Source organism: Boeremia exigua (assembly GCF_020726555.1).
Source record: "Boeremia exigua strain MPI-SDFR-AT-0100 chromosome Unknown C7974scaffold_4, whole genome shotgun sequence".
Lineage (NCBI taxonomy): Eukaryota > Fungi > Ascomycota > Dothideomycetes > Pleosporales > Didymellaceae > Boeremia > Boeremia exigua.
Genome location: NW_025763521.1, coordinates 1,396,870 through 1,409,051, shown reverse-complemented (window position 1 = coordinate 1,409,051; position 12,182 = coordinate 1,396,870). Strand labels below are relative to the sequence as shown.

General features: G+C 53.1%; 5 protein-coding genes across 5 annotated transcripts; 3 read left to right on the top strand and 2 right to left on the bottom strand.

The window, feature by feature from the left end:
- Positions 1–463: 463 nt before the first annotated feature.
- Positions 464–4,386, top strand: C7974DRAFT_390461 (uncharacterized protein). Its single transcript, XM_046141467.1, has 3 exons — positions 464–1,229; positions 1,493–1,579; positions 1,764–4,386. The coding sequence occupies exons 1-3, from the start codon at positions 856–858 to the stop codon at positions 4,294–4,296; spliced, it is 2,994 nt and encodes a 997-aa protein (XP_045999116.1). The 5' UTR covers positions 464–855; the 3' UTR covers positions 4,297–4,386.
- Positions 4,387–5,080, bottom strand: C7974DRAFT_390457 (Mss4-like protein). Its single transcript, XM_046141466.1, has 2 exons — positions 4,690–5,080; positions 4,387–4,641 (listed from the first exon to the last, which is right to left on the bottom strand). Exons 1-2 carry the CDS (start codon positions 5,059–5,061, stop codon positions 4,534–4,536), a joined length of 480 nt encoding a protein of 159 aa, XP_045999115.1. The 5' UTR covers positions 5,062–5,080; the 3' UTR covers positions 4,387–4,533.
- A 286-nt stretch (positions 5,081–5,366) lies between these two features.
- On the bottom strand, positions 5,367–6,290 carry C7974DRAFT_411348 (uncharacterized protein; the record flags this gene model as incomplete). The annotated part of the gene is made up of 1 exon (XM_046143549.1): positions 5,367–6,290. The coding sequence occupies one exon, from the start codon at positions 6,288–6,290 to the stop codon at positions 5,367–5,369; it is 924 nt and encodes a 307-aa protein (XP_045999114.1).
- A 1,056-nt stretch (positions 6,291–7,346) lies between these two features.
- Positions 7,347–9,549, top strand: C7974DRAFT_149749 (uncharacterized protein). Its single transcript, XM_046135756.1, has 4 exons — positions 7,347–7,484; positions 7,564–7,908; positions 7,965–9,078; positions 9,131–9,549. Exons 2-4 carry the CDS (start codon positions 7,607–7,609, stop codon positions 9,425–9,427), a joined length of 1,713 nt encoding a protein of 570 aa, XP_045999113.1. The 5' UTR covers positions 7,347–7,484; positions 7,564–7,606; the 3' UTR covers positions 9,428–9,549.
- On the top strand, positions 9,263–11,394 carry C7974DRAFT_149879 (uncharacterized protein). Its single transcript, XM_046135758.1, has 2 exons — positions 9,263–9,861; positions 9,912–11,394. Exons 1-2 carry the CDS (start codon positions 9,431–9,433, stop codon positions 11,128–11,130), a joined length of 1,650 nt encoding a protein of 549 aa, XP_045999112.1. The 5' UTR covers positions 9,263–9,430; the 3' UTR covers positions 11,131–11,394.
- Positions 11,395–12,182: the final 788 nt, after the last annotated feature.

Sequence of the window (12,182 nt, the reverse complement as noted above, 5' to 3'; positions counted from 1 at the left end):
GCGGCAAGCGTCCTATCGATTCTTTGTTGGTCACCATAATAGGTGTTATCCCTTGCGTGTGGCCACATGACATCGGTGCTTAGTCGAGCCGTAAGTGGCATGTGCCGCAAAAGTAAATGCTGGGTGCAACTCTGGGACGCAGGCCCGTGAATCAACCAGAAGGTCGACGAATTCAGTTATTGATGCAATAACGCATGATAGGGTATACCGGTTAGCGCCCCAATGACGGCTCTGCGTTGGATCATACGACATCCACAAGATAACAGGTAGCTTAATGATGACTAGGAATGACGATAGGCAACGCATTGTGAGCAAATGAATATTGACCAGGTTCTGGAACCGCATAAGCCGGTAGAGCCAGATTAGTGCGCTCTTTTTCGTGTTTGAATGCGTCTATCCAGTTAGCGCATCAGGTAAGAGACGCTAGGTCCTTAACTTCTGCTAATCTTAACACCCGTTCCCTCTCTGAGCTTCCATCGGCTGCTTCCTGGCGCAAGCCCTTCTCGTTTTCCGGATCCCAACAATCCCTCAATCTCGTATAGCAACTCGCCAAATTGCCCTCACTTCTGTACTTTGACGCTGCACGCATCTGCCTGTATGCTTACCATTTGGGAGCGCTGAACATCTCTCACACGTATGTCGTAATACCGATACGGCCTTTACTCGATCGTATCCCCGTAACGTTAAACCACTATCGCTGTTCTAGTGAGAGCATCTGCACGTAAGATCGGTTACTTCGGCCCGCGCCAACTTTCCTCATCTCTAGGTCGTCGGCCCTTTTCTACGTGCTACAGTACAACTCAAACCTTCCAACACTACTCAAGATTAGAAAGGTTCAAGCGAGGAACACATCTCATGGCAGGCACGAGACGGCGATCCCGGGCTCGTGACACGATCAAAACGCATCAACGGCGGCGATCAGCGTCTCACCTAGTATCTACCGTACCTGAGACTGCAATTGCCACGAACGCAAATGTTGGCGAGGTAGCCGAGGGTGCTGATGAGGGTTCTCCCCGTCCGGAAGGCTCTTCACAACCTGAAACGTTAATCAATCGCTCAGTCTCAGCATTCTGCAAAGAATGCAGTGGCAAGATTGGCGAGTTTTACAACTCGTGGCACAAGGTCACCAGCAGTTACTTCAGCCCTGCGTTGCTTGGGTCTTACAGAAGCCTGTTGCGGACATCGGCCTGGCGAAAATCAGCGTCAGATTCAACAGAATTAGCAGGATGGTAAGTGCATATGCTCCCTCCCAATCTGGGCCCTATTTTGCATTGTCGCACAGTTGCCTTTCCCAGTCAAGCACCCGATAATGCCCTAGCATTAATGGCCATATCCTGGCACCAATCACAATGGTCCGGTACATTGTATTAAAATTCTTTTGGCGCGTATGCACTAGCCATCTCAGATTATCTCCACCCTACACATAATTAGTATTAAACCCTCGGCCCGCACTTTCTTCATATGTTTTTGGCACATCGCTGACACGCGGTAGTACCATAGACTTAACCTGCTGTCCAGGCTGCAGCAACCATCTTGGTTTTATAGTCGTTGATACACCTGCAGGCGGGAAACGATTTCGGTGAGTCGCAACGCACTTTCCTTGAAGACCCAACGGAGCTTTCCACCCTTACCCGGCCCACTCCTTTAATACCCATGCGCTGCAACCGAACTTTAGTACTTGGCCTCGAATTGACAACAACGCTTCTATTCGTCATTGCGTAATGCTCTGCACATACTTGGCCTTACTGACTCTAGACTTAAAGTGGTCGGGAGTTTTTCAAGCTCCAACACATCGAACTGCGATGCGAGGTATCCCCAAACAAGACGATCACCGTAAAGCCCCAGGAAAACGTGGCTCCTGATCTGGTACTCTCCGAAGGGTCGAAAAGCCCATCCCCCACACGAGTCGAGACCACCCCGGATACGATGGAGTTCGAAACACCTCTCTCGTCTTCGCATCCACTATGGACCAAACCCGAGCTGCAGCAACAGCGCCCGTACTCACAACCTCGGGACTTTGTACGCCAATCATTGCAATCGAATGTGTCTCTACCGCAGCCAGTGACTCTGCCGCCGCCAGTGGTCACGGCACATTCACCTGTCAACCGGAGCGTTGCAAGCTCGGATAGCCCTCCATTACTACCACCTTCGCAGGCATCTCCGCAACCAGCGCAGCTACCATCTGTACACACTATCGGAAGCTCAATCCGAAATCCTCAGCCAGAGCCAGCTGTCAACGGCCACAGCGACGGTCACAAGTATCCTCGGGATCCGCGCGACGTGCGCTTTGATGCTATTCAGCGCCTGCAGACACAAATCTCGCAGAACACCAGCGTCCTGGCTGCTCAGTCACGTACTCAGGTGGAGTCTGCTGAGATTGTGAGGCAGATCGAGAGCAGTCTTCGCAGTGAGTTCCAGGGTCAATTGCAGCGGCAGGACCAAGAGTTGCGCAGATTAGGCGACACTGTAAATCAGCTAGCCCGAGAGCTTACAGAATGCCGCCAGACCATGGTCGGTCTTGGGCACGAAGTGCACGTCGCCAGGACAGAAAGCGCACGGCGCTCGAGCGACGTAATGCAGCCCATTCAAGATGACGCTCTTGAGCTCATGGCTCGACGAATCGGAGACATATCGCACAGGACGACCGATCTCGAAACACTGAGAGACCTTGTGTCTATCCTGGGTGGCAAAGTGCAAAGGCTCGAGTCCGAGTCGGCTCCCACTCGCCAGCCGCATCCACAGCTAACATATCCCGCACATCAGCCTATGCAACCAGTACAGGTAGCGCACGCCGCGCCCTTACCACCGCCTCAGCCTCCGGTCCATGTGTTCCAGACACCCGCTCGGCCGACATCCAACCCACAGGTTGTGCCTGTTCACGAGAACTCCGCCGCTACGATGCCTCCAGAAAGCGCTCAAAGACCCGAGCCTGTTCCTGCCCAGAATGGATGGGCGACGGTGAATGCTGGAGTGAAGCGCACATATGAGAGCGCTACAAATAGCCCGCATCAGAATACAAGCTCAGCACCTGGGTCTCCAAAGCGTCCCAAACTGGTCGTGACCGGAGGGTCTCAGGATAGCCTTCCGTCACAGCCTCCTATCGAGCCACCGCACATGCTGCTATCTCAGACGCAGCCTGTGGTTGCCTCGCAGCCGCTAACGCAACCGGGACCATTCACAGGACCGCACCCAGGTGCGCATCCAGGACCACCACCGACACAGCCCTACCCGCCTTATGGCACACAAGAGGGCCCATCGGATCAGAGCTGGCGACCCGAATCTCAGCGCATGGCTGAGTCGCGTCCCGCCCGCGGCAGAGGCTCTAGAGGAGGCCGGGGACCAGGCAGCAGGGGCGGGCGGGTGCGGAAAAGTATGCAGGGACATGAATATTCCATGGGAACGCCAGATTGGGAGCGAGATCATTGGACAGCTATCCCGGACACGCAAGCCAGCCCAAGCGTTATTGATGGCCATTCTAGAAGTATTGTGCGGCGCGGTGGGGGTGCCGTTGGACCTCGTAGCGGACCCTTGTCAGTGGAGCGTTCGAATGAGTGGACCCCTGAGATTGGGCCTCGTACCGTCTACCACAGTCAAGACTCGCCCATTGAAGTTAAGAAGACTAGATCAAAACCTATCCGTAATGAGGATGGGATATTAGTCCGCAAAGACGGCCGGCCAGACAGACGTTCGCAGTCATCCGCAGCGAATCTTAGAAAGGTACACGCCCGTAAGGAGGAGCAACAAAGAGAGGCGGAGGCCGGGTCCACACCTACTGGATACAGTCACACAACGCCTGCAGGGCTGGACACTCCAAGCCCGACTTCGCGAGATTCTCATGAGCCGGATGTTACGGATAGCGTACGCAGGAAGCATCGCGACATCCTCGGAAGAATTTTTCCGGAAGGGCTGAATTCCTCGCGGAAGCAGCACGACTACGCCCACCAGGTGTTCAACGAGGATCGTGACCATACTGCACATCCACGTTCGCGAGTAATCAAATCCACCAAGGCCGCGCCGCGGGTCAAGAAAGAGTATGTTGAGCGCAGCGAGGTCGCGGAGACTCAGACTCCTAATGGCGGCGACGTTGAAATGGATGATGGAGCCTCTACGAATGGACACGAGCATGATGACACTGAGACACCATCTGGTGAAGTGGTCACTGCATCGGATCAGACACCGGTCCAGGAAGAGAACGGTCGAGGGGTTGTGGCACAAAAAAGCACAGTGCAGATTCCAGAGACGCAGGCTACTAATAATTCGGTCACAGTTGCAGCCCAGTCAGCAGAGACAGCGTAGGACGAGTTTCCATTCGAAGCTTACATGACGGAAGATCTTCTAGTGGCGACTCATTTATGGTGCATGTAAATATCACTTTTAAATACAAGACTATTAATATCATGTTTGCTCCACGCCATCCTTCTATTTCTACTTTCAGGTACTGAAAAGTCGCAGTGAGACCGAACTGAAAGAGCAATTTTGCAGGCTTCTGAGCTGCAGGTGTGAACAGCGATCCGGTCCTATGACCAAGAAGCACTATGGCGTATTCAAATGCGTCGAGTCTCCGATGAACGGATAGTTGTTGTACCCATCAAACGCCACAACATCCAACTCCGCCACCTTGACACTCTTCAACATACGGACCTACCCTCGTCAGTCCCCTACCGCACAACCGAAGCGCCCAAGGCTTACATTCACGCCCAGCAAATCCGGCATCTCCTCCCCCAACCCCTTCAGCCGCGGGTCAAACCACACGCTACTCCCACACTCGCCACAGAACTGGTGCAGCAGCTGCTTCGGCCCGAAGCTGTGCGACTTGAGTGCCTGCTCGCCGTGGTGGATGGCCACATCCTGGCGCCGTGGGTACAGCAGCAGGTACCCGTTCTTCGTGCAGATGGTGCAGTTGCAACTGCCCACTTTCTGCTGCGTCAGTGGTGGCGACAGGGTCACGGTGTATTGGACGGCGCCGCAGTGGCAGCTCGCGGGGTGGGTGGAGGTGTGGGAGGCGTTGAAGGGGGGGAGGCTCGCGAGGAAGGCTTTTTGGATGTCGTTGAGGGGCGCCATGGTTGGGGTGGGGTGGAAGGGTGGGGGGTTTGTTGCTGGGGGTCTTTATAGTTTGGTCGGTGGTGGTGAGGGTGCTATGGGGCCGCTCCGGCTGACGTAGGTTCTGGGGTTGGTTTCACCGAGTCAGCATCAATTTAGCGAATGAGAGTTGTGGAAGTGCGAGCTCAGGGCTGATTGTATAGTAAACGTTCATTATCATATATCTCATCATAACGTTGGTGCGGTAAGACCCAGAACAGAGAGAGTGAGAGCCCGAAGGTGCAGGAACGAGGAACAGTTAGCGTGCAACAGAATGATATCTCAGCTCAGCAGATGACACCAACGAAACCCTCCTCCTGGATACTGATGGCCTCCTCCAGGCTATTTACTTTCTTGTACTTCTTGGGATGGACAGTCTTGCACTGGTGCACCGTAGCGCCCATAAACAGAACCGAGTCTCCCTTCAGAATCTCATAGTAAATCAAAACACCCGCTGCTTTCCTGGACTCGGCGACAATCAGCTTACATCCCGCAGGTCGGTGACGGTTTTGCGTGACGATAAGATAGCGCACGTTGTGCTTGGTGTCCTCGGGGACGACCTCCACATCGAGAGCCCGCGACAGATACACAGACGGAATGTCGATGTTTGCAGGATCGTAGATGGGGAACTCGCCGCGGCGCTGACGGACGCGCTCGACGCTGGGCATGTCGCCGTTCATGTCGCGGGTGCTCTGCGCGACGTACTCGTCCTCGACGCCTGAGGCGAATAGCCAGGACCACTTCTTCACATCTTTGTCACCAAAGGGGTAGGTGGTCAGGTAGACGTTGCGGACAGCAGGCGGCGGGAATTCGACGATGCCGTCTTCCTTGCCGACTTTGTCGAGCAGTTGGGTCGACGAGTTGACTGCAGAGGATTGGTATGAGAAGGGGTTCGGTGGCGGGTAGTATCGGTGTGGTGATGGGGTGTACCGACGCTGAGGAGGAGGGGGAACGCGACCAGCACGACGCGGACGGCGGTAATCTTCATCGAAGGACTCGATACTGTCTTTGCGGACGAGCGCTGGCTTTGTCTCGCAAGTGCAGTCGTCGTTGTGTTTCTTTGCGTCGGCATCAGCCTTGACATTGATGGTGCAGTCACGGGCAGGAGCAGCAGCCGTGCTGGGGAGTTCGTGGGCGCTGGTATCCATATCTGCTTGAGGCGGTGCGGTGGGATTGAGAAGAGTCCACTCGTCGTCGGTGTAAGAGCTCATAAAAACGCAGAACACTGGTGGAATGAAAGGAGGATGGAAAGAGATGGTTGAAATGGAAGAGGGCTGAGAGGCAGGCTTTTATGTCGCAATCCTCGCATTCACCGGTTAGAAGCAGGCACAAGGCTGCAAGAGAGGTCCGTTTCATCACTATTCGCATGATTAGCTGAGGAGCTGAGCTGAGTGAAGCGAAGGCTGATGGTTCGCCCACAGCTGCAGGTGTGGCGTTGTCGGCCTCATTGCTGCCTGCACCAACCAGGCTGTGCATGAAGAATCACTGAACAGAAAATACGGCCCCCAAATGAAATCCAGAACGGGATTCAGTACAGTCGTTCGCATTGAAGAAGGTGGTCAGGCTGGCGTACTCCAAAGTACGTGCAGCTATTCCCCGGTATCTCGCTGTATCAAAGTCTCTGACCCAACTCGCATGGCTCTCCGAGAGTTCAGTCATTGGAGAGGATAAATACATAGGATGTGCAAGAGCTAGAGTATGTGGTCTCATCGCTGTATCTATCAGGACGATGTGTAAACTTTGTTAATTGTCAGGTCGATGAGGAAGGTGCCGACAAGTTCAGGCGTACACGAGCTCTGTGTCGGCAGACCTCGGTTACAGCGTGCTTGCTTGATAATAATCCTGGCGCAATCCCACGCTTCGATCATCGAGATGTTGCTGAACATCTTGACTGAGATGAACATGCACGATAAGATGCGATGGCTGTCAACTATACATATATATATTAATTATCTCGATAACACTTCATCGTCAAACGGGCGCTTTCCAGGAGCCGAAACAAGCTTGTCCCGTCCCAACCTTCGAACTGGCCAGAGACACTTGGAATCACATTGTTTCGTAGATCCTGGCCAAGGAGTTGATTGATCCGCGTTGTTTTTGTTGTTGTGTCAGTAACGGGTCTGTGAGGAACTAGGATGATGAAGTTTGAATCATATTTGTGTAGTTCTACCGAGCTATCGAGGTGTGGAGGTTTCCCAAAGTACTTGGGATGAGCACAAGCCACTAAGGCACATGACAGGGCCCTTCACTTGCGACTCCGCTTGGCGCGAACAGGCCATGCAAGCACAAATTCTTGAAAGCGCAGCCCGTCGCCCCTACCGCACCGCCCGCTCCTCAATGTCTCAATCCTGAGACCTCTCACCCCACACATATCTCTTGTAAGCCTAGCGACACAACAGACAGTTGTAAGTATGACCCAGATCGCAGCTACCCCGCCGAATACGTGCCACATGCTTCGAATAGAATGCTTACTATTCTTTTTAGAGCGGAACGATTGATCGCATCGATTTCTGCTCTCTCTATCAACATGTCTCGCAGGATCGCCACGGATCGCGACCAGCGGAATGCTCAACAGCTGCTCGACAAGGTGCGCCGTACTGCAAGCGATAACGATCATTACGATGTCCTCTATCATCAGCCTGAGGGATGTTCCACACGGGCTGTTCCCGGCCATGGGTCGCTGAATCTTGCAGTCGTGCGCAAGAACGTCGAGACATTGGAAGGTCTGCGGCAGCTCGTCGTTGGTCTCGTGAAGCTCCGATTACAGGCCGAATACATCAAACATCCATCCGATACTCATATGCATATGTCATGGTGCCTGCCGCAAGCGTAAGTTGCCATGTTTACTGATACCCATCTTCTCGTGTGCTAAAATGTTCTCCTAGGCTCCCCGATCAACCTTTCTGGCGTCTGCTGCTCGAAGATCCTCTTTCTCTGACTAAGGAAATGCTCGAAACCCTCATTCTCCTGCATGAGTGGAATGCAGACTCACCGAAAGTCGACCCCAATAGCGCTGTCAATCGACTGTACATCCGTACCCTTGAAGTCCCCGTCGCACTGCTTAAAGGCATCTTGAACGACATGTCTGAGCAAGGCTACAACACCTTAGAGCGTGTTCACTACTGGCAGCAGCGCATCGAAGAAGAGATGGATGACGAGACAATTTTTACGTTGCGATACTGTGGCCAAACCAAGGACAGCCCTTGGGTGCGACACACTTCAGACATGTACTCGAGCATCGAAACCTTCTTCGGCCGTTTCATGCTTTCACTTGGTCAGTCGGAGGAGGGTAGGAAAGTTCTGCGTGCTATCAAGGTCCACTCCGTGGCTGGGGCAATTGAGACGGTCTCGCGAGAGCAAGCCGATCTTCGCGAGCAAATTCTCATCGCTATGTTCCGAGATTGCTCACTAAATACCCAGGCAGGAGGCAAAGACGTGATCACGCTTTACAACGAGGATCGCCGCAACTTTGAACTTTTGCAGTCTCAGACGATTGCACTACTGTACAGCCAGACTCGGTCTTGCACTGCTGCCGAAACCGAGGACATCCGCAAGTACGCGTCGGATGTGCGTAGGTATGTGGACAAGAACCCCAGCACGACCAAGAACAAAGCATTCAACGAACATACCGAGGCCATGATTCGTGACCAAGGCACACCTTCAATGTTGCCTAATGGGTCAGCCGTGATGGTTACTGTTGCATCTGACCTTGGCGAGGGCCACGACAGCTCCGAAGACAGCTTCTGGGAGGCAGGTGGACGGTCAGCGGAGGCCGTTGGTTACATTTACAACCACTTTGCTAGCTGGGAGGGACCTACAGCTCTTGAGTCTGTGGATCCACAAAAGTTCAAGCAGCTTGCTAGAGACGGTTATTTGCCTCTTGTCGACCGTTGGCCATGGTACAGCAAGGAAGACAAGGACTCGGCCAAGGCGTCAGAACTCCTGGGACGGTACATGAATGCCGTACGTCCAATGATTGTGTTCACCTATGGTGAGGAGGTGAGTTTGATCTAGTACCAATGAGCGCAAGCGCAAGGACTGACTGTCGTAGCAACTCTTCGCTGCTCAATGCAACTTTGGTTTGACTAACGCCCAAACATTTGCATCTTGGAAGAAGGCGTGTCGTACTCCTGGTGTAGCTCTTCCCCGTGGCGTGCCCTACTTGGGTCATTTCGATGGCAAGGACTCCGACAACAACCCGGAGTCAGCTACCGTTATCATTCCGTCTTTCCACCCCGGTTTCTTGAGCCGTGGCGGAATCGTCAAGGATAAGGCTACCCGAGTCTTTGTTCTCACGGCTGCGGTAGCCTGGTGTGCGATGTCGTGTGCATTGCAGATTGCTAGCTAGGGTATGCCTGTCAGCCGCGAGGAGTACGCGAAGCAAATCATCGTCCGAATCAATCAATTGGCAGGGCCGACCACTGAGTTTGGCCGCACTCTCAGCCGAGCAAAGCAGGAGTATGCAGACTGCCACCAAGCTTACAGCGAGGCTGCAGCCAAGCGAAGTAAGGCTCCGACGATGAAGATGCCTGTCAACATTGTACCTCGGAAGTCATTTCGTGCTGCGAGGCGTAGCCGATACAGCACGGCTGTTACCGTGGTGAAGGATTCCGTGGGAGGATGGCAGTTGTCAATTGAAGAGGATTCCAACATCTCAGGTAGGCCTGAGTTCTACAAGCTTTCCTGGAAGGAGGAGGATGGCACAACCTGGGAGATCGCTCCGCTCCCGTTGAGTGACGATGTTGTCCTAGCCAACAACACGACAAAGTGTTTCCTTTATTTGTAAGTGTAATTTCTTTTACGAATGGTTAATGATACTGACATTGGCACAGCGACAAGTGCGGGCTTGATGTTCGCGATGCTGATGGCAACACTCTTGGGACTCGAGCTCCTCTAGCATCGAAGAAGGCCAAGACCATTACCTTGCCCATCTCTATGATCTTCCTCGCAATGTCGGTTGTGAGCCTGGACGGTGCGCTTACGTTCGTAGAACATTGGGAAGATGTGACGCAGAGCGTCTTTGCTGACGAAGTCATGTCTGAGCACTCGCCCGACACTTCAAAGCAATTGGAGGGGTCCCTTCCAGTGGAATTTTTCGACAAGTACTCATCTTGTCGAAGTCTGCTATTCCCTGCCAAGGTACTAAAGCTCAAAGCTACTTGGGATCAGATGAAGAGTAAGGCCCAGCCAGGATTGCCCGCTCAACCGAGCGATTTGTTGTGGTTACTGGAGCAGTTCTTCTCAGAGATCGCACCAAATGGTGGCCACTGGGATCCTGTCAGCACTTCAGAGCATCCAACGTACTCCGTGTACACCAAGCTGATGAACTTTGCCTGTCGACCAAAATACAAGCATCATCCTCACAACATTACCTTGAAGGCGATGGCTCATTTGTCTGAGCAAGGCCAAGATGACCGCCGGGTCCCATACAACATGTTGCTGTTGGCAGGGGAGTTCCTGCGACCTGGAGGCAAGATGTCAAAGAAGAAGAACCTGCGACGCACGCTGCCGAATGGAGACAAGATCGATACTACGCGCTTCTTCCGTGAGCTTCCCGCTGGTCCTGCTAAATCGAGTGTTGTTGCTCGAGTAAAGCTTCCAAAGATCGAGAAGACAGAAGACGGTTTGGGTCACGTCAGCGATGAGACGGTGGACAGCTCAGGTGATGACTCGGATGACGACTCTGACGGCGACTCTGATGGTGACGCCTCTCTAGTCCTTGCAGGCAAGACGAGTCGTGGAGGAAGTACGCGAGCTTCGAGCCGTGACGCAGGCTTTGCCGGTCGTGGTTCTGGTCGCTCTAATGACTCCACCGCGGGGCGCACAGATCGTAAGAGCCCCTCAGGTGGCGCGTCCGATGCAGATCGTGGCGACTCCAAGGGTACTTACAAGAAGAGAAGGACTGGCAAGGACGATCACTATTCGGCACGAAAGTCTGAGGGCACCAAGAGGAGGAAGCCCGACGATGATGGCGATGAGAAGGAAGATCCAGCCTCCAAGACGGCTAGAACTGGCATGGACAAGAAGATCAGGCGCACTCGAGCTGTGTAATCGCAGGCGCTGTGCGATAGCGACTTGCTAACAGCATACATCCTACGATCTAGGATTTGAGTCGATTTGATGCCCCGTGGCTGCTCGCGATACTTGACTCTGGCTTGAGCGCAAACTTACACTCAACGATTCGGTGCACGGCAGTCAGGAAATAGCGTGTGGGCGTGTACTCGGGTCTTTTAAGGTTATAGAATAGCACGATTGGATAGATACTATGTGCCTGGACCGTCATCGTGCTGATCTTCTGAATGCATCCAGCTGCTCGTCAACAACCGGAATACATTCCGCTCCTATTCTCCTTATCGTGAATGTTAATCACGTAGCTAGCGCTGGGCCTATTCAGATCGCATGTCGATCAGGGAGGCGTTTGGGGAAATGGGGACGAGTCGCCTTGACGTGGTGCAGGGCTGCAAGTGTCTGTCAACATGCCGAGCAATAAGCAACAAGGCCCCTATTTGTACATGATCAGACACAGTGGCTAGCTTACATTACAATACCTCGTATCCTTCACCTAGCAGGACCATTATCTCTGGGGTGGCTCCCGATGGTCAAGCTCTCGATGTTCTGGCCTTGTGTGGAAGCACTGGTACAGCACTGCAGACCGCTATCGTGAGGGCCGACGACTGGATCGAGCTGCCCCTCTTATCTTACGGTAGCTGCGACACGGTAAATAGAAAGATCACGACACAGCATGCAAGTCGCGCCAACAAAACGTTGTTAGATGGTCCAATACCTTTTTTTGAACGAAGTATATATATAATATTTGAACAATTCTGTATCAAAAGTCAATTAGGGCGCTTGGTCTAGGTAAGAATCACTCATGACTGTCTTAAACAGCAGCCGCTAACATTCAATCAGGGGTATGATTTTCGCTTCGCATCTTATGATACGTACTTGTGAAAGGTCGTGGGTTCAATTCCCACAGCGTCCACTTTTTTGCTCTGGTCAACCACCTAGTGTTTGTTGTAGGGCAGGGTGGCTACGCAGCCTCTTTTTGATTCCGACTAGCACACAATAAATAAGCCATGGTTTTACACGCATTGTTAGTTCTT

Excerpts from the sequence above, each read along its gene's own strand:
- C7974DRAFT_390461 (XM_046141467.1), top strand. The coding sequence starts at position 856 with ATGGCAGGCACGAGACGGCGATCCCGGGCTCGTGACACGATCAAAACG. Across the intron at positions 1,230-1,492 it reads TCAACAGAATTAGCAGGATG|TACCATAGACTTAACCTGCT; the intron begins GTAAGTGCATAT and ends GACACGCGGTAG. Across the intron at positions 1,580-1,763 it reads GCAGGCGGGAAACGATTTCG|TGGTCGGGAGTTTTTCAAGC; the intron begins GTGAGTCGCAAC and ends CTAGACTTAAAG.
- C7974DRAFT_390457 (XM_046141466.1), bottom strand. The coding sequence starts at position 5,061 with ATGGCGCCCCTCAACGACATCCAAAAAGCCTTCCTCGCGAGCCTCCCC. Across the intron at positions 4,642-4,689 it reads CGGATTTGCTGGGCGTGAAT|GTCCGTATGTTGAAGAGTGT; the intron begins GTAAGCCTTGGG and ends TGACGAGGGTAG.
- C7974DRAFT_149749 (XM_046135756.1), top strand. The coding sequence starts at position 7,607 with ATGTCTCGCAGGATCGCCACGGATCGCGACCAGCGGAATGCTCAACAG. Across the intron at positions 7,909-7,964 it reads TCATGGTGCCTGCCGCAAGC|GCTCCCCGATCAACCTTTCT; the intron begins GTAAGTTGCCAT and ends ATGTTCTCCTAG. Across the intron at positions 9,079-9,130 it reads TGTTCACCTATGGTGAGGAG|CAACTCTTCGCTGCTCAATG; the intron begins GTGAGTTTGATC and ends TGACTGTCGTAG.
- C7974DRAFT_149879 (XM_046135758.1), top strand. The coding sequence starts at position 9,431 with ATGCCTGTCAGCCGCGAGGAGTACGCGAAGCAAATCATCGTCCGAATC. Across the intron at positions 9,862-9,911 it reads ACAAAGTGTTTCCTTTATTT|CGACAAGTGCGGGCTTGATG; the intron begins GTAAGTGTAATT and ends ACATTGGCACAG.